The sequence below is a fragment of the Hippoglossus stenolepis genome, chromosome 23 (genome assembly GCF_022539355.2).
Source record: "Hippoglossus stenolepis isolate QCI-W04-F060 chromosome 23, HSTE1.2, whole genome shotgun sequence".
Lineage (NCBI taxonomy): Eukaryota > Metazoa > Chordata > Actinopteri > Pleuronectiformes > Pleuronectidae > Hippoglossus > Hippoglossus stenolepis.
This window is the reverse complement of record NC_061505.1, coordinates 7,389,242-7,413,719: the sequence shown is the minus strand read 5'-3', so window position 1 is coordinate 7,413,719 and position 24,478 is coordinate 7,389,242. Positions and strand designations below refer to the sequence as shown.

The following is a 24,478-nucleotide window of genomic DNA, read 5'->3' as shown; positions in this document are numbered from 1 at the left end:
ACTTATGCCTTTCTAGCCTGCCAGTCTATGAAAGTGGGGAAATACAATTGTAGCACATTTTAGGCTTGAGAATGACAAATACTCATAACGATAATTATAATGTATTGATTTGTATAGCTCTTTTCAATACAAGTTACCAAGTGCTTTACAACAAACTGTATGACCAGGGTAAAAGTAATAATATTAAACAAACAAATAATAAAAGTCATCGACAATGTAGGATAAAAACTTTTTTATACGTTTAAATGGCTTTTATCAACTTTTTTACAAGTTAAAGCCAGTGTGGTTATGAAGCAAACTGCACTGTGGGTCAACAGTCTTTCAAAGTTGGGAGCGTTGGGATCAAGGCTGAGGAGTCCAGCAGACTTTGGTGAATGAATTTCATTTCAAATGTTATGAAAATGGTCTCAGAAAGTCTTTTTCAATTAAATTTAACTTTACAGACGCAGACAAAGTGTTTTTTCCGCACTGCTGTGAATATATTTCCTTTCCTTTTGGAGTTAACGATAGCTTTATTGACTATTTACTGTATTTCATCTGAATGCTGTGAAAAGAAAAGTCATCATTAACGCGGCAGTAAAAAATATCCAAGGTGACGCGACTATCCCCTTAAACCCAAGGTGCAGCAATCATGCAATTACTCACGAATGAAATTGGAGAGGCGGAAATGTTTGTTGAGGAAACAAAGTCTAATGAGCTATTGGACTTTGCCGAGAAGAAAACCCGCGTCTTAATCTTGTTTTGTAGCTTAAACCAATTCTGCATATAATCCCACCCCTCTTCTTTAAATCCCCGCCAAAGTTTAGAAACGCTCTAAACTCATGCATTGTTCATGGGAGTGCTTCGGCTTTGTGAGCATAATGACTTCTCCCTGGTTTTTTTTTTGGTTTTTTTGCAGCTCTCTCTCTCTCAACGGAACAAGTACCAGCTGTCACCTGCAATTACCGTTGAGAGAGAGAGAGGAAAAGAGAGACAAAGAGCGAGCGTGTGCGGGAGAAACAGAAAAGTTCTTTCTTGTGCAGCGTGTCATTAAGCTTTTCACTCTCATTGCTGCTCTTTATCTTTCATCCAAGCACATTTTTCCAAGGCCGTGCAGTCATTTTTGTATATATATTTTTTTCAATTGTGGCATCTTGAATTGGCCGGGCGAATTGCACGGCCCCCGCAATTAATCAAGTGTATGCAAACCTTTCCCCCGACCGCAGCGCGCACGCCCCAACCTACAAGTGATTACACATTAAAGATATGTTGCGTATTTTCCCGCTGACCTTTTTGTCAGCTCCAACAATGAAATGAAAAGACCAGTGCATAATGGAGGGAAGAGGACTGGACTAGGGGGGGGGGGAGGAGAAGCGTGGCAGTGTCTGGTCTTAGAATATACAACAAAAAAAAACCTGCACAAAAGACAAGAGAATAGCAAGAAACTAATTATATCTGAGTGGCCAGATGGTGGTGGCGGTGTTGGAAGTGTTTAATCAAACTCGTAAAGCATGCAGAGGAGCCCAAACAAGTTGGTGGGGAGCATATTAATGTGCGCACATTATCGCTGTGGTCCTGCTTTATTGTTGATTGCGTCAGTCATTTTGTACAGTGGGGAGGGGGGGCGGTGATGATGAAATCGATCTCGCAGTGAATCTTGCGCGCTCACACACACACACATACACACGTGCATCTGGACCACCCACTCCGACAACCTGTGCGCGCCCGTGTTTGTTTTCCATCCAGGAGGCCAGCGAGAACTGTATCACTCATAATTACGTGAGTGTATGTCGCAACCTTACATTGGTCGTAAAGTGAGCACAGCTTGTGTTCACAGTTAAAGTGACACACTGTACACACACACACCTGCACTTGTGTATCATAGTTTCATTATTGGACTAGAGGGTCTCTCATAGAAAGCATGAGTCCGCCACGAAGTCAGTGTTTTAGAAAGAGGAGAAAAAGAAATCCTGTATGTGTTAGTCCTGGGCCCATAATCCCACTTTTCCACCAAGTTTCAATAAAAGCAGTTGTGTAAGTTTTGCATAATCCTGCTGATAAAAAGACAAACTGCCATGAAAAGTTACTCCTAAAGATGTCTGTTACTGTGGTAATTACAACCCATCAAAATATAAAAAACACCCATGATTTTGTTGAAATCTCGTTCAGTTTTATTGATACATCAAATATTTTGTGTCTGAAGCAGAGCAGTGATTCTGTGTTTTTGACAGGAAGCTCTGCTCGTCTCCTAGGTGATCCTGCCTGTTTTGTTCGTGTGCATGTCTCTGATCTTCTCACTCATCGTCCCGCCGTTCGCTGAATATCCCAGTCTGGAGCTGCAGCCCTGGATGAACGGCCTGCCTCAAACCACATTTTACAGGTAACTTTACTTTCCTGGAGGGCGGTTATTATTACAATATTTATAAAAAAAACACACAGTTCAGGTGGTTGTTTTCACTGCAGAGGAAAAAAGAAGCAAAACAAATATGCTCAATTATTTAGTGAGATCTGTCAAAAAGGGATTCTTCACATTTTTGTGAGCGATTGAAATGTTTGTCTTACAACATAACAATTATCGCTGCATGTTTCTCATTCCCCCGATAACAATCAGACAATATGACATAATTTCTCAGCTTAGAAAGATCTTTGTTTGGTGTGTTGCCTGCAGAGCGCTCGCTTTCCCAGTGGTCACTAGTCAGCTGACTGGGTTACCACAGCGATCAATGTCGTTCCTCTTGTATTGTTACTTTCTCTGACAGTGAACATTGTTCAGACGTCAGTCCTGAGCTCATCGTCTCTGACGGATGGAATCATTGGATCTTTTCTGCAGTAAAGATACAGACAGACGCTAAGGACTCGTTGTATTTCCTCTATAGCAGCAGAACATGTTGCAGCAACCTTGGCTAAACAAACACTTTTACTGTGAAACATACTCTCATACTCACTGTCATAACTCTATAATGCAACACAGTAAAAGAGCATCATTAAACTGGTGCTCCCTCCTTTTATAAATAATGTCTGTGTTGCAGTGAACTTGTCCTGAAATATAAGTCACATTTTTAAACCTAAGTTTTAGGGGAAAAAAATAGTCAGGCCAAGAGTCTTTCGCTCTCCACGTAGTTTTTCCCCTTCATCCACTTTTAGAACTTTGCAAAATGCTTATGCTCGGTGCTTCAGTTTTAAAATGGTATGGTCAGCACATATTCAAATTTAGATTTCAATGTCCACAATACAAATGGGACATTTTCCTGCAAATTGATATAATACAGTAATTTCAAGCGTCGAGCTCATAGCCAGGTTTAAACTCTGGGCTGTTGTTTTAACTGTTGCTATCGAGCCGAGTGTCTTTGCTCTCCAGAGCTTTAGAGAACATCGTTTATCCCGTTCATCCACTTTTGGCACTTTGCAAAATGCTTACGCTCGGTGCCTCGGTTTTAAAATGGGATGGAAACACCTGTAAGTCAGCACATATTTAAATTTAGATTTCAATGTCCACAATAAAAACGTGACATATTCCTGCAAGTTTGATTTCCTCTCTATTGCAACTTGATATAACGCAATAATTCCAGTGTTGATCTCTTACCCAGGCTTAAACTCTCGGCTGTTATTTTTATTGTTGCTATTGCTGAGAAGCAACAATACTTTTCCGGGGGGAAGAAAACCTCCTAACAAGTGATGTTTCCTGTTATCGGAGGCGCAGAGTGTGTGAATAATTGGAAGAAGAACTGGGTGAATATTATAGCAGACATGGCCGAGTGAATGAACAACATACTGCAAGCCTGCAAGAAAGTTACACTGCAGCGACAGGAAATCAAAGTAAAAAGATGTCACAGCGCTGCTCATGGTGTTCGATTTGCCAAGAGATTTTTGCATCGCAGAGGTCATCAATCTGGACACTGTCCTCTCCTTGGCTGCGGCTTGATATTCTGTCATTGAGGATCACAGACATAATCGGTGACACGGCACAGCCTTGGTCCACATCAACACCCACTGACTTATTGCAGAGGATGTAGATAAAATAGAAAATGACCCTCAGATGTGAAGGCTTTTTTTTTCCCTTTTGATCTGTGAGTTCTCAGCTTTTAGCAAGAAACGGCCCAGAAAGAAAATGTTGTCGACTGTATTTTAGACAATGATTTCTCCACTCTTTATTTTATCATTTTACAGGTTAAATCTCTTCATAGTCGTACCAGTAAAGTCAAAATCACTGCAACATGATTTGTCTTTCTCTCTAACAACAAAGGTGTTGTCAAAATGCCCAAAACTTTGTGATAAACATCAATGCTTACAGCAACATCTCCGTCCTGACACTGACTGTTCAGTCTTGGTCAAAGTAAGAAACAACAGTTTTATTAGTCCAGTATTTGTTTTTAATACTTTTTTCTTTTTTACCAGTGAAACTTAGGCAAGAATCTAGTAATAACTTGCGACACTTGGAACATTAATTCACTGGAGAAACTTTTCTGAACATTCATAAAGACAAAAAACATTTTTCAAGGTTTCCAAAAATCTAATCTTGTGCTCTGTGCTCAACAATTCCCTTTATTTGTCTATTTATTATTGAAATTATAAATATTATTATTGCCAAATTCACAAAACCGAAATATTAAATACTGTCTCCTTCCACAAACACACACACACATTCAGTGTGTCTGTGCTTTTCTCTGTCCAAGGTGCTGAAACATTTAAAATACCCTGCCTCTCTCCGTGGTGCTGAAACATTCCAACCTAAAGTCCGTCTGCTGTTCCAGTTGCTGCTTTGACTTTCACGGCATCATGTGCATGGAGTTTTCATTAGAACGTAAACATTTAACCACATGCTACCAGGACTCCATTTCCACTGCTGCCCAGGCAACCAGCCTAGCAACCTACCTAACAATTCCATTGTGCTATTCCATATAGTGGTGGAATTTAACCAGGTGCTTTCCAAACAATGACAAAACCTTCATGTGATACTGTGAAAAAATAAGTGACACTTAACAGTTGATGTGACTTTTTAATTAAAAGTGAACGACCATTATCAAGTAGGAATAAAACCCTGCCTCACATACGAGAGCTCCCAATTAAACCATGAGCCGCACATTCAGTTATTCAGGGAGCAATCCTCTGACCTCTTCTGGAGTGATACACTTTCAAACTGCGTTCTTAATTTTTATGACATTCCCCTCGGCCGATCACCAAATATTGTCTTCTCTTCACTGGCTTTGAAACAACCTACTTAGTGATGACTGGGTGATTAAAAGTCCTGTGCCATTTCATCCATTTTCATCCATCCAGCCCGATCAGAGGAGCATTGTTGCACTATATACCTCATAAATGCCAATGATCCATTTTAGCTGGGGGAGATTAAAGATAATGATTGATCTAATTTAGAAATTCAAGGGGCTTCGGGCCCTGCTCACTAGTGTATAATGTGTCACTGTGGCAATATTATACACTCTATATAGTTATACTTTCTTTCTGTTTAATTGGAAAAGAGATATGAGAGTAAGGAAGGTAATATTTACAGTTCAAATAACAAGAACACTATTTTTGGTTTCGTTTTATCCAAAGGGATTAGTCTTATTATACAATGTAGCATTTATTTGACTTTCTTCCATTGTTGTCTGTTTCAGTTCTGACTAGATAAACTCTTCATTAGTTCCACCGTTTATGTGTGTGTGTGTGTGTGTGTGCACAAGTCTTCACTTTGGAACTGTCCAATAGTTTTATTACCTTGAATAACGTGGTAACCCAGCCATTGTTAATTGCAAAACAGATGGCTGCACATAATCCATTTTTACAATCGGACCACTTCAATTGCACTCGCTGGTGGCCAAGGAGGAAACGGCCGTGTGACCTTCATGGAGACGCGTCTAAATGAGACAATGAACACTGCATTAATCCAAATGGTTGGCTGGGCTGTGACCACCGTTGGCAGCGAGCCAGGGCGATAGTCTTTCTGAAACGTTGTGTTTTAACTCCCACAGCAGCGTTAAGATAAAAGGGGCAGAGTGTGTCTGGCTCGTAATGAAGATGGAATTGGAATGGGAAGATTGAGACTCAGGGCTTAGAAATGCACAGGACACCCAGATAATGATGAAAGGCTGTACACAGAATCTTGAGCAGGCTGGTATCGGGACGTGCTAGCACAAGAACACACGTCGGCACATAGATGTGCTGAGGCCACGAAGGAGAACGTGCACACCGAACCAGTCAGTGGCTCTTACCGTCTGTTGTTGTTTCTTGGAATTCACGTTTTGAATCCCGAGCCAAAGTAAATGCACTGATTTTTCTCTCACTCTTGATTAAGCGAGGCACCGTTGCCATCGAGTATTTACCGGAATGCACCACCCCACCCACCCCCCCCCCCGGCTCACTTCTCATTTCCTTTCAGGCCCATTCTGGAAGTCGAGATATGTTCAAGATTAATTGCCATGCAAACTCCTGTGCTTTGCCAGTGTGTAAAACAGATTAGACCACTTGTACAATCTTAATCAGTTGTGACGGTGGGGGGGGGGGGGGATAGATTAGAAGACTTGGGGAAATCCTAACCACTTCATTGTGTTGGAAACAAAATGAGAGATTCTGGAGATTCGTGTCACTCAGGTTGGTGGATTCAGAAGAAAAAACAAAGTCCGCCGGCAATTTATCTCTGACTTAATTGCAGGGGCCTCTAATATCAAATAATGTGTTGGCGTAATAAAACAATCTCAATGTGACACCAAGATTAGAGGTCAAGAGTTAGACACAGCCGCTCTGCGTCGTCTTTTATTTGTTGGCCGTTGGCCGTAACCTTAAAGACGTCTGGCTGCAGATCCCAAGCATTTTGAAATTAGAGGCTGCAGAGGGCCTTCTGTAAATTGGTTCGGCTGTTGAAAATAGACTCCGGTGCTCCATCACCCGATGGAATGACAATAAATCTCTGGCCGATCATTTGTCATGACCACCAGGACTCTGATTAGTATTTCCATTTTGAATGTCTAGACGGTATTTCCAGTGTAAATGGGCCCAGTTGTCTTCTGCTTGTGGGGGGGGGGGAGTTTAATTCCCGCCGTCCTTGAAGATAAGATCCTTTTGATAAACCAGACATATTGTTACTTCATATCTTCATGTTTTTTTGTAATTCCACGGTCCCACCGAAATGGACCCACAATCCACAGTCATTTATTTTTCTTTGACTTATGTGCTCGTGTCAGACCATAAGACCCAATTACGGGTTTGGTCTCCTTTTATTGACTTTATGCCAAACTGGCTGATGCTCACAGATTAAAGAGATGTGTGCCTTTGTTTGGATTTAACATCTTATTCGTCCAAATGTTTGCATGTGTATTAACGTTCATTATATTTCCAATTGACACAGCAACGACGGGCCAGATAACGTGGAGGTGTCTCAGGTGGTGGAAACGCTCGTGAACAACCCTGGATTTGGGACTCGCTGCATGGATGGAAACCCGTTACCGTAAGTGTTGATGTAAACAAGAAACCACATGATATCCTGCCAAATGCTTCTTATTCAGTTTCAAACTTAGCAGCTCTGTGTGCCTATGGCTAGTTGGCACACAACTGTGCACATCTGTAATACACCTGTATGCAAACATGGAGTCACGCGAGTCTGAGCATGGGTCTGTGCCTGCTGCAGAAACAGGACAAGCTATTAAAAAGCGAACTAACCCTGAATGATTTTGAAAGCCAAAAAACAAATGTAATCAATAAATAGCTTGAATGGCGCTCGGTGCAATTCTCCTCCGAGGAAAAACAATCCTAAATCAAGGTCCATTCATTATTTCCTCAGAAATTGATTAGATGCACACTAGAGGACAGTGTTTTTCTGTCCAAGGCCGTCTGAACCAGATGGAATTTAGTTTTTTTTTCTGAACCCGACCAGATCCTGATGAAGTGACTATAAGCTGCACTAGGTTTGTGTCACCTTGTTCCTGACACACACGGTTAGAGCCCGAACATTATTTCAAAACTCTTTATGCCAAATCCGGTCCAGCCTATCAGGTTCCGACAGAGCCTGATGCAGTGGCTCCCAAACTAGACACAGACGGAGGGTGGCAAGATTATTTCCTCAGTCAAATACAATTTAAAAAGCAATTATCATTATCGCATTTTAACCATTAGTTTTCCAAAAGCTAAAACATGCAAGGTGAATTAAAAATCGAAACTGTTCCTATTAAAATTAACCTTCTGATTTTCTATGTCTCCATGTGACACCTGAGGTGATTACAACAGATTAGTGCCAGTTAATTTACAGAATTACAGAAAACAGTTTCTCTCTTTCCTGGCCCATGTGCCATCACTTCACCGAGTTGGGTACAAATCATTTTCGTTATAACCTGTGTTGGAGGTAAATATCATTTCACACACACAACATCATCATGACGAGAGTAACAATGAATATCATTTTTAAATCCAACAATAGTACAGAAGCTTGTATCCTTCATAATTCACAGACGTGTGTGCATCACAAAGTTCCTCAGTTATTCAGCTTTCTTTTTAAATATATATATATATATATCTCTTGTGACACATGCAGTTTATTCTAAGTGGGTAATAAGAAACCCCTTCTGTGGCATCCTGTATGATAACCAGTTAATGTTATACTTTCTTTTAGACCACAGTTTTTTTTTGTTGCTACACAGCAGTGGCACAGCGTGGTACACTGCAGTCACACTTGTTGTTCAGATGAGAGAGAATATGATTCAAATGATGATTGATGAGGGTGGAAAGAATGAATTATTACCAATTCTCCCTTTTTCTTCTTCTTCTGCAGGATGTTGCCATGTTCCTCTAGTGGCTCTGACTGGTTCACTCCACCCGTAGATCAGTCGGTCAGCGACATCTTCCTCAACGGGAACTGGAGCATGTCCAACCCCTCCCCTTCCTGTCAGTGCAGCACGCCTAAACGGACGATCATGTTGCCCGACTGTCCCCCTGGAGCGGGAGGGCTCCCTCCACCTCAGGTTAGTCTCTGAAACTGAAGCTTGTGCCTTTCGGTGGCAGGGTAGCGGGAGATCCAAAGTTTGATCAGCTGCTTTGTCTCGAAGTCCCCTTGAGCAAAACAGTGAAAAACCTGCCTGAGCTTCTCCTGCCTCGCTGTCAAGCTTTCCTGCGAAAATCTTTACACTTTCCAAACGTGTGTCACAGAGGGAGAAACTGCAGTGTGGGAAGGTCCAAATGTAAAAAGATATAATAAAATCTGTGACTCAACAATACGATAAAAACTGATTATCATGGGAGCTTCTGGCTTCCAGGCTGAAAGTCCCAGTCAGCATCATTTTTATTCGAAAATGTAAAGGTACTTACTAACAAGTACGAGGATTCTGCGTTGCATTGCAAAATGTAAATCAGGCTTTTCTGCTGCGTCCCTTTTGTGAACCTGCAAGCACGCGTGAGAGAAGGGCTGAAAGTGATTCCACTGAAAATACACAGAACCGCCCTTTGGAAGTGATTCAGCTTCTTTCCCACACAAAAATCCAGTTACCGTATGTACCACGTGTGTCTTTTTCACTGTGTCTTCAGAACATGTAGTTCCAGCATCTCACCTTTTCCTGCTCACGTCACGAGTCCCTGGAGGTTTCTGTGTCTCACCCTGCCTTAAGTCAATACCAGTCCCCCCTGTCGGCTATTACCTCAACAATAAACATGCTCAAATGCAGGTAGAGCAAATGTTGCTTGGTCTGATCTGATGAGGCTCGATCCAGGCGTGGATCAATGAGCAGGTTAGAGATCCCGGCCATTTCTGCCTGGCAGCCGCCACCTGCTGAGTGAACGAGCCACGATACAGAGAGATGATGAGAAACTTAAGCTCCAGACGGAGAAATTGCCATCGCAGTGACACCTCCATTCTGTCAGAGATGGCTTTGTCTGATACCTGTGCTTTGTGCATGTGTCTATACTTTCAAATATTTGTATTTGACCTGTCCTGTCTTCACCTGTATTTACCATGGCGCTGATATGTACTGATTCAGTGCTGAAACAAGTGTATAATAGCCAGTGTTTCATATCTAACATAAATACTCACATTATTATCAACATTATTATTATTATCTAAATATTGGATCTTATCAGCACAGACTAACACATCTAATATAAAAAAAAACGTGATTTCTTACAACACATGACCCATGATTGAAACCACTGGGCCCCCCTGCCACTCCCCACTTCCTCCCAAACCCCCCTATACCTCCCCTCTATACGGCACCACGCTCTGTAATGTGCCATTTCACACCCTCCACGGATCTGCGATGCCTCATTGAACTTGTGCGATTCCTCGCTGTGTGCCGCTTCCCGTGACAAGGCCATTTAGGGCCACTTTGAAGCGGCAACTGTCCGGGGATCATGGTATAGGATGATTGTTGAGACAGTCAAACAGGAGAAGTGCCCTTTTTGTAACCTTTTCCTTCGCCTGACATTCGGGTCCTAGCTGGTGACAGCACTGTCAAAGGAGTCCCCCATTTGTTCAGGAGCTCCTTGTATCTCTGTATCTTCACCCTGGCCATTAAGCGCTTTCTTTTTTTATTCAGCTTTTCTGCTTCCATTTACAACAGACCGACTCCTATTTGTTTCATTTTAGGTACTTCTCCCCTCTTTTTCTCTCACTGTATGAATTGCCCCTACTTTACTACTTTATATCGACTGTATCCTGTCATTATGTATGTGGCTGGTACTTATAGTACACAAAGTCTTGGTTAAAAAAAGACCATTTACAAAAGGCAAATTCTTTTTCGACATCCTGTTACATTCACTTGCATCATTTCTCTCTTATTCACAACATCTTATTTTGTTCCAATCCAGTTCCTGTGAAAGGATATTGAACGGACTAAACAACCCTGAGGACATTGAGTTATTGTCATGCAGCAAGATCATTGCCAGTCATCTCCCTATGTGGCTAAAGGGACTTTAAAATTATGAAACTGCAACAAGAGAATATATCAGAAGACAAGTCAGCAGATGAGAACATTTATAGGTGATGCACAGGCTTGTTCACTCTCTTTGCATAATGCAGCACTTTATTTATTTGGCAGGGGTCAGTTTGTGGAACACAGTTTGTAACCTTTTATTCCATCATGTGGAATCTTGACAGCACTGTGATAGAGTTCATATGTAGAAACTGTACCGAAATACAGTGAGATTTACAGGCTACATCTATACCACTATGTTGTTGTTTGAAAACACATCGACTCTGCTGCGGATACGCCTGGCGTCCACACTACTAGAGTTTTAGAGCCAAAAATGGAGATAATTCCTGTGTCCAGTGAAATGCACATTCCTTCCTGTTTCCACCAGCACACACCTCTCAAGTGTATGTGTGGCCATATGCATTTTCATGAGTGTTAGTAAGGAATCAGATGATACGGTGTCAAAACATAAATGCGTACAGAGACTGTTTTCATTTGAAATCGGTGTAGTTGTATGGATGTAAAGAGATAAAGCGGTCGACCACGTTGTTTATAGTGAAAAAGATGCTTCTTAACCAGCATAGTAGTGTATTCTCCTTATAAATGACAGTGAATTACAGTGAGCTATAATCCTCCCCTGTCTCCCTGCTGTTAACTGCGAAGCACCAGCAGGGTCATGACGCCCAGCTTGACTTGAAAATGTAGAGCAGTGCATTAGTGCACACGTCATATACAGTATAGAAGAGGAGGCCTGTGTTCAGAATAAATATAGTGACATTTATGAATAAATGAAATGGGACATGTTGCTAAACAAACATCTGCACTTCACTATGTATGTCCGTGTTCTTGGGCACATGCATTTGTCGCCATTGCTGCATTGCTTACCTGTGGTCCATCGCAGGGGGTACATAAATACATGCGGGTCCGAGGCAGAGACCACCCACAGACACTGAGCACATTTTGAGGATGTATTCCCTTTGACCTGAAAGCCTCCCCTGTTGAATAAGTCATGACAAAGTGCACCAGCCCCTCGTTTTTTTTGTGTCTTTTATCCCGCCCATCCTCCGCATATGCCCTTGAGAAACTACAGAGAAAAGAGACGAGGAAGAAAAGAACATGGACCGAGCACAACAGGAGGTAGTGGGAAATCATTGTTTCCATGGAAATGGCAGGCAACAGTGAGCCCATTATCAATTCTCTGGTATTGACTCTTGTTCACTGGTGATATTTAACCTTCATAGATGAATAGGCCGTCATGCGTGCGGAGGAATTGATAAAGCCGCCACGTTCATCGCATTACGATTGATGTCTTTATCATTTGGAGACTGGCCTAACTGCAGCTCGCTTGTAAATTACTCTCCTTGGCCTCATCTATCAGGCTATTGAAGTTGGGCATCGGTTTACCATTTGTGTGGAAGAAAAAGACTGTTCGGAATCCGGGGGTGCAACCAGCACTATCTACTTGGTGTTTTGAGAAGAAAACGTGTCTTTGTTGGACTTTTTTAGAAAGAAAGTGATGAATTTATAATGCGGCATAATCCCGACGCTGTTTATTTCAGTTTTTTGGCATTTATGTTGAGATTCAAAACATGAAATCTGGTTATTATTGGAAAACGAATGCAACAACTTATTCTTTCCACTCGATGAAAACATAACAAATCTGTAAACCTTGAGTCTGAGGCTCTATCTCAGGCAACAGCTGCTGGCAATGACCAAACCCGGCTGACCACAGATCAGCTCTCGACCCCGCCAGTCCAAAACTCAACCTGTTAACACAACAGTGTGACACATCCCTCTCTCTGCTGGGCCCTGTTGATTTGTCCCTCTGACTCCGAAACACCTGCGGATCCATTTCAGCGTAAAAACGACCCGTCTCAGCAGAGGGCGGGAAATGCTCAGAAACAAAAGCACAAAGGTCGTTGGCTTGTGAGGCGAGGCAAATGGTGGATGGTGTCTCTTTGTCGTGGTTAAACAACACGGGCAGAATGGGAGAGGAGGAGAATCTGTCACCAGGTGTGGGCTTCAGTGACCCGCTCTCTTCCTGTCCTGTTATAATTCTTTTGGGAAAGACGACTTTGGACGACTTTTATCGGCAAACTGATAATTTGTTCGGGCTCTAGATCGTGGTTCAGTCTGTTAATGCAAAGACAATGTTCCTAATAATAATAATGACAACATTGCACATTTCAAAATAAAGCTACAAATAGTTTTTACAATAAAACTGATGTTATTGATGTTTTGATGAGATCTCATTGGTCACAATCAATTAACAAAGTGGAGTTTTCTGCACTGAAAAGCACCTGAAGTTAGAAAGTTACAATCTCGTGCAGAAACATCATTATGCATGAAAACACAATAAACCTGATCATGACTTTAAAAAAAAACAACAACCATACACCTCAACACAACATGTGTAATTACAGAAGATTCAGCTTTCCCCCCAAATTGCTTTCCTCTGTGCACTCTGAATACAATTTGAATCCTCGCTCAGAGGTACAGTGCCGATACAAACACGGCGCAGCCTCTTATCTTTCCACTGCTGGAGCGCGCCGGCTCATTCAACAGATTTGGTTGCTCCTTCATTTACATTTCACTCACCCCGGTTTGCTTCCTCATCTATCAAGCCGCCGCCGCGTGGTGGAGAACTGATGTCACACAGAACGTGGAGCACACTGAAGCTGTTCCCGGGTAATGAACAAGCGATGCCGGCGCAGGTATATCGCACAATCACGTAATGTTCCCATCTCAGCCTTTTGATGGGGGATATGAACCCAGGCCAAAATAATTACACCCACACCGACTGTATGCGTTGGTATAAACTCATTGCGTGCACAGCAGAGTATAAACGCTCTCGTTTTTTTTTGGGGGGGGGGTTTGGTTGTTTCCAAGTTCCTGTGGCTTTTCAAAAGAGAAGCATGTTTGTTCAGAGATAAGCCAAGGTTGCAGTGTTGCTCGTCCTCCTTATCTCTGATTCATAAACCAGATGGGTCCGACTCTTCCTCTGCTTTCCCCCTTCTGTTTGTTCTTTGCCTTGTGACTCCACTTCTCCTCTTCCTCCTCCTCTCCTCTGCTATCTTCAATAATTTTTCAGTCCTCCTGCTGTTTTTTTCACACCATTTGTTGTTTTTTTGCAAAACTGACATATAATATTTCCTCATTCCTCTTTTTACTCAAAGTGTATTGGTCTCCTCTTCACTATACGTCTCCGTCCACACCCTATGGACCAACACTGTCAACTGCACTCAAATCCAAATGAGGCGTAATGCTTCCCTAAAGGAAGTTTTGGCAAAGATTAATCCACACACCATGTGTACCCTAAGCTTCCACGTCAATCTGTTTGTACACACGAGCAGATAACCATCGTAACTAGGGGGTGATTAGTAAATTGCATTGCAGTCGGGGGGGTCTCAGTTGCACTTTATCAAGGATCACTCTGCTAATTAGCATAGCGATACCTCTCTAAACAAGCAGGGATGAAGCAGCGTGAGTGTGTGTACTGGGAAGTATCAGTCCACACGTTGCGGAGCGTATTCATTGCAGTGTGTCGCACCCTCTCTTAATTGGATGTTTGAATGTACCCATTTATCCACAGAGGGGCATCTAATTAGGGTCCTTTGACATCAGACACAGCTCGCGCGGCTTTGGCTGGGGTCTCGTTTTCATCCCAGCTTAATTGACTATTATGATAAGGTCCTAGAGAAGATGTTCCACGGTGCTGTGAACAGATCTCACCTGCAAAATGCTCCCGCTCTTAAGTTTTGTAGATTTTGCGTGAGTTTCCACGGAAGAATTAGCACGTGCGCCCGCTGGAGTCGGCCTGTGGTCATGCCCTCTCATCTCGATGCTGCACTACACACACACACAGACACACACACACACACACACACACACACACACACACACACACACACACACACACACACACACACACACACACACACACACACACACACGTCTATCTTTCTCAGGAAGAGGGGAGGAGCTGTTTTTTCATTAACACCTCTTTAATGATAAACCCTCTTTGCGGTAGCCATCCGACACCATCAGGAGTTGGTAGAAACAAAACACAGAGCTAAAAGGAGAGTGGGTATTTGAGTAAACATTGATCAAGTGGCCAGAAAACTATCTGACAAGAAATGCTAATGTTGCAAAACCTGCTAGATGTCACTTATTAGAGCACAGACCTCCACCGAGGCCTTAAAAGTTCCCTAATGAAACCACGTTTAAATTCACTCGACCTTTTACTTAGATCCACCAAAATTGCATACAAATAAAATATGTCCCCTAAACATGCCAGATATTTTTAATCCATGAACTATTCTGAGAAATCAAGGTAAATGTTGTTGATAACGATAATGAGTTCTTCCCTGACCCATAATGCATCATTCCACCAAGGTTCGTAGTAATCTCTTTGGTAGTTTTTCCGTAATTTTGCTCACAAACAAACAAACGGACCGGGGTGAAAACATCTAACCCTCCTTGGGGGAGCAAACTAATATTATATTTGTAATGTTTTGTCTTTTGTCTTTTCTCAAACCAGAGGATCCAGAACACGACAGACACATTGGAGGATCTCACCGGGCGGAACATGTCAGACTTCCTACTCAAAACTTTGGAGCACTCGGGTAAAACGAGGTAATGAATGTCAGGCGTCTGTGTTTTTTTGAATGTGGTCCGGCGAGCTTTTTGCATGAGGTAATCACAGCTCACTCACATGTCTGACAGCACTTTACGAGACTGGCGACTTCCAAATTACTACCTGCGCCGCTGTAGTGGTGTTGGTGCGAGCACTTTGAGAAGGTCAGCCGGAGTCGTATGAATAAAAGGTGGAAGTCCTTTGCACTGTGCTGCCATTTCCATCTCAATGTGTGAAAACGCTCTGACAAATACGACCGAGCCACTTTCTGATACGCTTCCCTTTATGTGTTATTTTACTACATGAAGACATTTTGAGGAAACTGTCACTGTGTTCTTCCTGTGCTCTTATTTTCTGCTTTCTGCCACTTCAGGTACGGGGGTGTATCTGTTGGAGGACTCAACTCACAAGTCCGTCTCACTGAGGGAGATATCGAGGTTGTATTCAGGGATCTGAGAGACCTGCTCGGTTCATTTCAGGTACGTCATAAATATTGCCACTCAGAGTCAAGCCTGACGTTGAAGCCCCGTGATTGTCTGAATATATCTCATGAGAAGAAAAGTCGTATAATACACTATATCCTAGTGCAAGGTCAAGATATACAGTTGGGAAACAGCCCAGAGGGATAAAGAAGGATGCCTGAAGTCTCAGTGTTTGTTTTTCTGCAACACAAACGTATAAAACAAGGACAGGACGCCTGCTTTCTGATCCATTGGTTTGTCACAAGAAAGTGAATATTTTCCAGTGTCACAATTTAGCTTTTGTTTTAGCTGTGCTCATTACACGGCTGGAGAGATGGAAATATCAGTCCCTCTGTAGATCGGCCCGCTATTTTGGTCCAGACTGAAATATACCCCCCACTATTGGATGGACATTCAAAGTCCTGATTGGATAAATTATATGAATATGACATTGACATATTTGGTTTTGGCGACATGCTATTTGCAATTATCAGTTATCACGAAAATATGTGATATGAATATTCATCAAATACCATCTAGAAGTCAGAACATATGGTTGATGGCCAAAAACCCAGTATCATCCTTAGTTGCCTCACCATGACCTTCCTATGTAAAGTTAATAAGATAATGTAGGTTATGATTTGACGCTATACAAATGAAATTAAATTTAATCATCATTGTTTTCAACCACTAAACTATCGGTAGCATGATAAATTATAATTTTATTTGGATTTAGTTTAAAGCAACAGCAAATGTAGCCTCGCTTCCCACTTGCACGTCTGTATTTTTTGTCCCCAAGCATCATTATCTTTATATCACTTTTATTTTTATGTCTGAGCCATTGATATATGTGGATAGTGAAGGTAAATCCACGTGGGTCATCACTAGTTGTTCCTCCTGATCATTCAAACAGGAGCGTTGATACTTGAATGCACGTTCACCTACAGGAATCATAAAAAAAATGTCATCAGTTGTCATCAGTTTTGTGACTCCTCCATTGTGACTCTCTTTCCAACATTCAATCTTGAGACGATGTTTGCGGCAGAAGGAGGTGATTTTTAGAAACGGTTTCTTCCTGTCAAGGCTGCAGTGTGCCAGGCGCCCTTTGAGTGTGCTGCTGCTAATTGGAGCACAACGTTCTTTGTGCCGTTAGCTTTGTATCCTGGATACAGGTGATGATGTTTGAAGTGGACTTTTGGATCCCGCTGAAATCTCGAACAATAGGGGAACGAGAATGAAAGCAAAGGAGAGAGGAGGTCCGGATTCTTCAAATCTGTTTTGTACAATGTCTATGGCAACAGGCTGTGGTTGTCCGTGTGTTTGAATATGTCAAAGAAATCTGGGCCTTTACTGAAAAGGAACACAGTCACACAACTGTAGTTTTATTTCAACTACCTGAATTCAAGTACGTTGTATCAATAAATTAAACTATTCAATTGAAAGTGCTGCTCTACTACTCAAACTTTTTACTCAAATGAAAGTATAGGCTCTGAAATGTACTAAAAGTATAAAAGTACCATCGCTCTGTGCAAAGCAAACTGAAACTCATGTCACATAAATACTCTTTAAAGACTATTTAATGTAAACCACTCTTACTTCAAATACACTAAAATAAACAATACAAAAATTGCACAGGTTGAAATGTGCACGATGTTTCGAATGGAGAATTCTTAATCTAGATGAGAACAGGAAGAACGGGGAATGTTATGTTTGTAAAGAGAAGAAAGTACAGAAAGTTGTGAAAATAAAGACTTATAACAAAGTGCAGATAAGTCATCTACTTAAGTACAATAACACGGTATCTGTACTTCATTACTTCCAACCCCTTAAACCAACTTACTTGTCCCGCTCTCTCCACCTCTCTCTTGAATACCGCTCTCACATTAACTTTTAAACATTTTGGAACGTTCAAACTACTTTTTGAGATCAGCACGTCCGCTTTGCCCTCAGGCGTCTCCGGTCTCATCCCTAACCTGGCTCCCTTGTCTCTCTCCTGGATCTTGACGCTAATGTGACTTTAATTCGCGCGGCAGCGATGATGTAACTCTAATGGTCGGGCATTAGCTCTCGCAGAGCTCTATTCCTTGTGATTAAAGTGCTGCACTGTCCTTGGGAAATGTCCGACTCTCCGCTGCCGCTCGGCAGGAATTGTGATGTGAGACACTAACGGGACGGAGCGCTGCGCTTTGAGCCACCTGCGCACACGGGGAAGTGGGCTTTGAAATCTCTGTGTAATTGCATTTCCTCCGTCTAGCAGCTAGAAACCAGGCTCTGTGTTGCAAGAGGTGGCGACGAGGACAAGAAAGCCTACATGAGCTGGACATTTTATAATTTAGCCCAAAAATACACCTCATGTGGCACAGTGTGTTATGTAGATGGAATAAATGCCACAACTGTTCCCTGAAATGTTTCTCTAACCCTCCCAAGCAACAGATCTTTGTATCATTATCGAAATAATTCAGGGAAATAAAGCTCCTTTTCTAACTAACCACATACTCCTAATTGCAAACTTCCTACACCGCAGGCAGACACATATGAACACAACATCACACAAGGCCACACGGCCACTGAACTGTGCCGGCCACTTTGGAATAGATACCAAAAAATGTCACCAAACACTCGAGTGGCTTTTTTGCCGTGTCGTCGGCCTTGGCACCGGCAGGTCCACCGGCCAAACCAGCCTTGTCATTGTCCTTGAGCGGGGAGGAGTTTGTGGAGGATTAGACGCAGGCAGCTGCTGGCCCACTCCTCATCTCGTTTCAGTCGCCGCTAATCCTCGGGAAGGTCGCCTTTTGGCACCGCCTGTTGCTGCTTGGAACAAAAATCAAACCAGAGGGGAAAAAAACACAAAACACGAAACAGGGTAAAGATTCCCTTGCTTAAGCTGGAGGAGGCATTACCGGCAAGAGATGGAGTCTTGTTCTCTGCCTGGTGTATGAATAGGTAATGACTTGGAACAGAAGGTATTTTATTTAGCACAAATACTCCTGTCAGCGTAGATAGGGGCGTTTATTTTTTTCACACTGTGATATGGAAAGAGAAGGAGCGCTCACGCTGGGTTCCTGAAATGATGTGTAAACATTTGTTATGCCAAACGGAGAAATACTGGATCTTATGGCCAGGTTGGAAAAATACAAAAGCTCTCAATACATTATTAAAATGTTTCCAGATTTCTGATTGAGGTCTCAATGTGGTGTGAGTGAAGGACCGAGGGATGGAAGAAGTAAGACGAGACGATGTTCTGATCTCAGTCCTTTGTCCAGAGGTCTCTATTTCCTCCCACTCTCTCTCCATCAGCCCAAACACCTGAGCATTCTCGTACATTCTCCGGATATCTCTCTGGATTTTTCTCCACTTATTCCTTCCTCTCTCTCCTCGCCCCTCACGCCTCAACCCCCTCCTCAAATCCCTCGTTTCCCCGCCTGCGGCCCTCTGACGACGGACCGGGTCCAGCAGGAGGTCCATTTGCATTTATATCACACGTGTAATGTGCTCAGCGCTCTCATGGCTGAGGTCTGAACAGCACGGCATCGACGTGAAACTTTGAAATCTCACGCCTGTCATCTCAAGCCCTCGTCCCAGGGCTCATTTCACATGAAACACGAGTGGAGGAGAGAGGATTTTGAATGCAACCTGTCCAGTTCAACCACTCAACCGTTTCCCATCCTCACCACAAAATCCAACACTTTCTAAAAAAAACACTTCTTTAACTGTTATTTTCAGTTTATATCTGTATATGGACACTAGGAGTCTTTGACCAATTGGTACAGTAGGTAATTTGTTGGTTTTTTTGTTACCTGTTCTCTTCCTTCTAATTATTTCACACAATTTAATAAAAATAAAATGTCAGAGGGGAAAAAGTAGCCAAAATAACAGGGAACATATTTTCCCCCCTCGTCTGGGGGGAAATAAGTGGCTCAGAACTTGCAAACGCTGTCCGGAAGTTTTAATTCTTGTCTCCCTCTGCCTCATGTTTTTGCATTTCAAAGAGCACTAGTGGTTTTCCAAGTGTATCCAATTAAGTCTCCAACTCTGAGTTTTCTCTTTTTTGTTTTTCTTGTTTTCCTCATCTGCTTTAGGATAATGTCACTGATGAACTCTTACAGAAGTCTGAGTCGCTGCTGAAGAAGCTGGGAACCAGGGACAACGTTAAGGTATTATTTTTAATTGGCAGATGACCCTTTGCTCTCCTGTAAGATTTGAGCCAATGAAATTTCACTCTGTTGAAATCATGCTGTTTGGGTTTAGATATTTTTTTTAGAAAGCAATGGTGATGAAATGGGGAAACGGGTGAAAGAGCACGCCTCCGCTGTCTCCACCTAGTTCTCCTATTCTCTCCTTTTAAGACGCACTGTTAAAGTAATTATAGATTATGTGGCAGTATAGCTAATAAACATTTTCTACCATCATAATTCAGGAGGAGATGTGGTTGTAATGGCCAAGAATAAGATGAAGGTAGAGCCCAGCTGATTCTGATACCGATATCAGGGAGTAAAACATTTCTGATACAATATATCGGCAGATATGATTTTATAAATATAAATAATTGGTCATATTTCCGTCTCTTAATGCAAAGACAATGTTCCTAATAATAATGACAGCTTTATTCATACTGCCCATTTCAAAATAAAGCTACAAATTGTTTGATGTAATTTGGTCGCTTCTCTTTGAATTAGTTGCAAATATTAGAAAATGGTGGGTAACTCAATAATTAAAATGTATGTTTGTAATTAATCTATTAAGTGCAAGCAATCTGCTGTCACATAGATTCATTGTATAATGAATGAAAAGTAAGTAAACACTTGATTGCAGTTGCATATAGTTGTAAAGATGGAGATCATTTCTCATCAGTTATTCCTCTTCTGAAAAGAAGTTGATCTGTTTTAGTCTTTTCAGAAGTAGCTTGCAATAATATATTCTCACATAGTTTTCACTCCCACCTTCGCACCTTCTTGTATTTCGCAGACGTGCTCGTGCTCTTTGCTCTTATCTCGAATACATCAAATGATCTTTTAGCTACAGGCGTTGCAGAAATTAGAGGATGAAGGAAATATAATAAGGAAAAGTTCAACTGATGTCAATCTGTGTGCAAGAGAGCGAGAGAGCGAGAGCTGCAAACAGGCGTGCACATCAAGTTTCTCCATATCCTCCTCTGTGATGCAGTGTTATGTTAGACTGACACTCAAACACCATCCGCTCTTAATTAACGCTGCACTATCAGCGGGGAGTCCTCTCTCTCTCTCTCTCTCTCTCTCTCTCTCTCTCTCTCCCCCGCTCTCTTTCATCCATTATTCCTCTTTTCTACACCCCAGCAGCCACAGACTCAGAGAATCACTTACATCAAAAAAGAAATTGTGCAAAAAGTGTTTTTCATACTGTCTCCGCAGCAGCTAGCATGCCACGCCATATTGGGATTTGTCAGTCATCACAGGCTTTTAACTTCCGCTAAACTGAAACATTTTGGTCAGCTCTCTCGCTTATTCTGATAGATCAGGATTTAGCCATGAAAATGTTTGAGACGATATAACCCTTCTCCTCCGAGTGGACCAAATCAATTTGACCTCTTGCTGTATTGTAGCCATCAAGCGAGACAAAGATACAGAAATACTGAATAGAACATATACATCACAATGTGCAACAATAACAACACAAGCTGTTTTCAGATACAAACTCGTCCGCACAATTGGGTTTTGCATCGGTCGCGTGTTAGAATCGTCCAGAGGATCCATTTGTAATCAGCAATTAAGTTTATGCAAAGGGTTGCCTTCCAAATATTCCCAGGCAAAGGATGTAATTCAAGGATAATTTCACATCCATTTATGTCCAGGTCCCTCTCGTCCTCCAAATAGATAAAACCAAGTATTGCGTTTTGATATTTATTCAGACGAAATCCAAACTTGACCCTGTTAAGCAAATAAATCACAAAAAGAAAATAAATTATGTAAAATAATCATTTTAAAAAGTTGAAACTACTACTAAATAAACTGAAGAAATGCCTTTGTTGCCATTTTGAAAGGAATTTAATCATAAGATGTTTCATCCATCACTGGTCCATACTCGTGGACCTTGCATCTTTTCCAATTCTCTCTCTTTCCTTTACCTTCCTGTTGAATCTTTGTCCAAACGAATCTGCCATGGCGGTTGCCCGATGTGGTTGCTAGGAGACATCTGAAGCAGCCGCAAAGCCTCCGCATGCTGTTCCCAGCGCTAATGCTTGTCTCTACCTCGGCAGGTGTGGTTCTACAACCAGGCATTTCACGGCATGGTGTCTTTCCTCGGTGTGGCCAACAACGCCATCCTGAGGGGAAACCTGCCGGCGGGAGAGGATCCCCGCCAGTACGGCATCTCCGTGTCCAATCACCCCCTCAACCTCACCAAGACGCAGCTCTCCTTTGTGGCCATGTGAGTTCATCAGACCAAAAACAACGGTTGGAGGGGGATCTGGTTTAGACAGCGTGGAGGAAGTGAGCGCGGAATGAAATGTTCCAGCTTCGGGGAGAATTCTTCTTATTACATTCTTATTACATTTCTGTATCTTGTTAGGTCAGCAAACACGGCCTTAAAAATGGAAAATATAGCATCAATTAGCCACACAACCAAGCTTGTTAGTGTAAAATGCTGACAGTGCTGTATATATTGTGTCTAAACATGTTGGAGGGAAATATATGTGGGGTTAAAAGTGAATGCTGCAGTTAATTGCTTATATGTTATATATTACTGCAGAAAAAGTGCTTGAGCAAACCCTGCCTGCAGTTTCATTCATAACATTTCATCATGCACTGCTGCTGTGATGCATTTCTCTCCTTATATTATTTTTGATTTCCTGAGAATGCACCAGAGAACGACTGCTGGTGAGTGAGAGGGACAGAGCGGTGGAGCAGGGGGAGAAAAGTAAAAAGTGAAGACAGCCCAGACAAAGTGCGAACAGACGAGTCAGAGACGGCACAATAGAAAGTGCAAGACGGATAGATGAGGGATTTCTTTGAGTATATGCACAGATTTTTAAGACTCAGGGGAGCTCCTTAAGAGGATGTAGCTTAGTTTTTCCTCATTCCTCATCCCAGGGCTGGCGAGGGAGCAGCTCCCCATGAGAATCAGAGATTAATGACATGCTAAATCTCAACATACCAGCTCGTGCCATACGATTCCAGCAGCTCTCTGTGCTGTTGTGTACTTTTTTTGTTGTTTTCCGTTTAAGACCACTGATTTTACCCTGCAATCTCCGACATTATCAGTCGTCGGCATTTTTTGCATTTTAGCCGCTAAGCGACGTTAATTGAATCCACACTTTTGGATGGAAAGCCCTTGGAATACATCCCACTGCAGCAAATTACCATACACTGCCATAGCTACAAGGCCTGACATTATACAGGCATTTCAATGGCTGCTACCAATCACCGCACAGTAGCAGTTTTATTCGACACTCCGCTGCTGCTCCAGCCCGCTCCTCAGTCAGGTATTTATGTAGTGATCAGGTGCCGGCGACAGGCCTGAGTTAGAGAGGGAGACTGCGACACAGATAATTCCGATGGCCTGCCTTCCTGCCCGCCGTAGATTCAGGATGAGCCTCTCTCCCCCTCTCTACTCCGTGCAGAGTGTGATGACTCAAATTTATGAACTATGATTTCTAGATTAACTTGGACATCCCTTCATTGTGGAATAAGTGCGCAGATCTCAAACAGCAATGGGGGAAAAGACCACTTGAGCAGATGACTAAGCACAATGGAGCCAGGTTGCTTTAACCTCCTCTTGATACTTTTTTATATGAGCAATGGATCAAATGACAACCTGTAATGTTTCAAAAGGGAGTCACAGAAACTTAACAAAGATTGTTCACAGATTGATCTGCAGCCCCCATGTGACCAGAAAGACTATTTTACGCCAATTTTGTTTGAGAAGTTCATTGTGTGATGAGCTCCGCGAACATGAGATTGTGGAAATCACAGAGTTTTGGCGTTCTGGTCTCTCTAAGCTGCAAAATCCATATTCGTAAATGTTGAATGGAGCTTTCGACATTTTCACATGTAATACCAGGAAAAGCAATTCCATTATTGTTGTATTGCATATAAGTGCACAACTTTTAGGTTCATGTTACTATGCTTGCTGCACTATCATGGTTTATTGGGACAATCTTAAATGAACCAAACCATAGTTATCAATATAATAACTTCTTTACTTTTCCTGTCTATTGATTACTTTAGTTATTGAGTATTGTATGAGTCACTGCAGATACATTTTTATAATAAAGTTATTGGACTTATTCACGTTAAGTAAGTTAATTGAGTTATTGTTTCAGCCCCATGAAAAAGGTTATTTAAGGTGTAATTCCCTCATTTATTTCTTTGGTCTATGTCAGCACCTCCTTGTCTGGTTGAATAAGAAGAGCCACTAAATGCCTGTCCTGCAGAAAATATTTAAATTAGAAGCGAACCTTCCGGCTTAAAAATGAATTTATATTTCTCATTGACGCCACATTAATGTCACGGAGAGACAATTGCCAGAGCTGTTATATCTAT

At 42.1% G+C, this 24,478-nt stretch overlaps 1 protein-coding gene across 1 annotated transcript in view; it reads left to right on the top strand.

Annotated features, from left to right (window-relative positions):
* LOC118102796 (phospholipid-transporting ATPase ABCA1) overlaps positions 1-24,478 on the top strand; it is a 164,233-nt gene that overhangs the window by 68,517 nt on the left and 71,238 nt on the right. Inside the window, exons 31-37 of the mRNA XM_035149312.2 lie at positions 2,232-2,359; positions 7,322-7,420; positions 8,738-8,927; positions 15,406-15,500; positions 15,875-15,980; positions 20,042-20,116; positions 22,195-22,364. Coding sequence (XP_035005203.1) covers positions 2,232-2,359; positions 7,322-7,420; positions 8,738-8,927; positions 15,406-15,500; positions 15,875-15,980; positions 20,042-20,116; positions 22,195-22,364 — 863 coding nt within the window. The remainder of the gene's footprint in view (positions 1-2,231; positions 2,360-7,321; positions 7,421-8,737; positions 8,928-15,405; positions 15,501-15,874; positions 15,981-20,041; positions 20,117-22,194; positions 22,365-24,478) is intronic.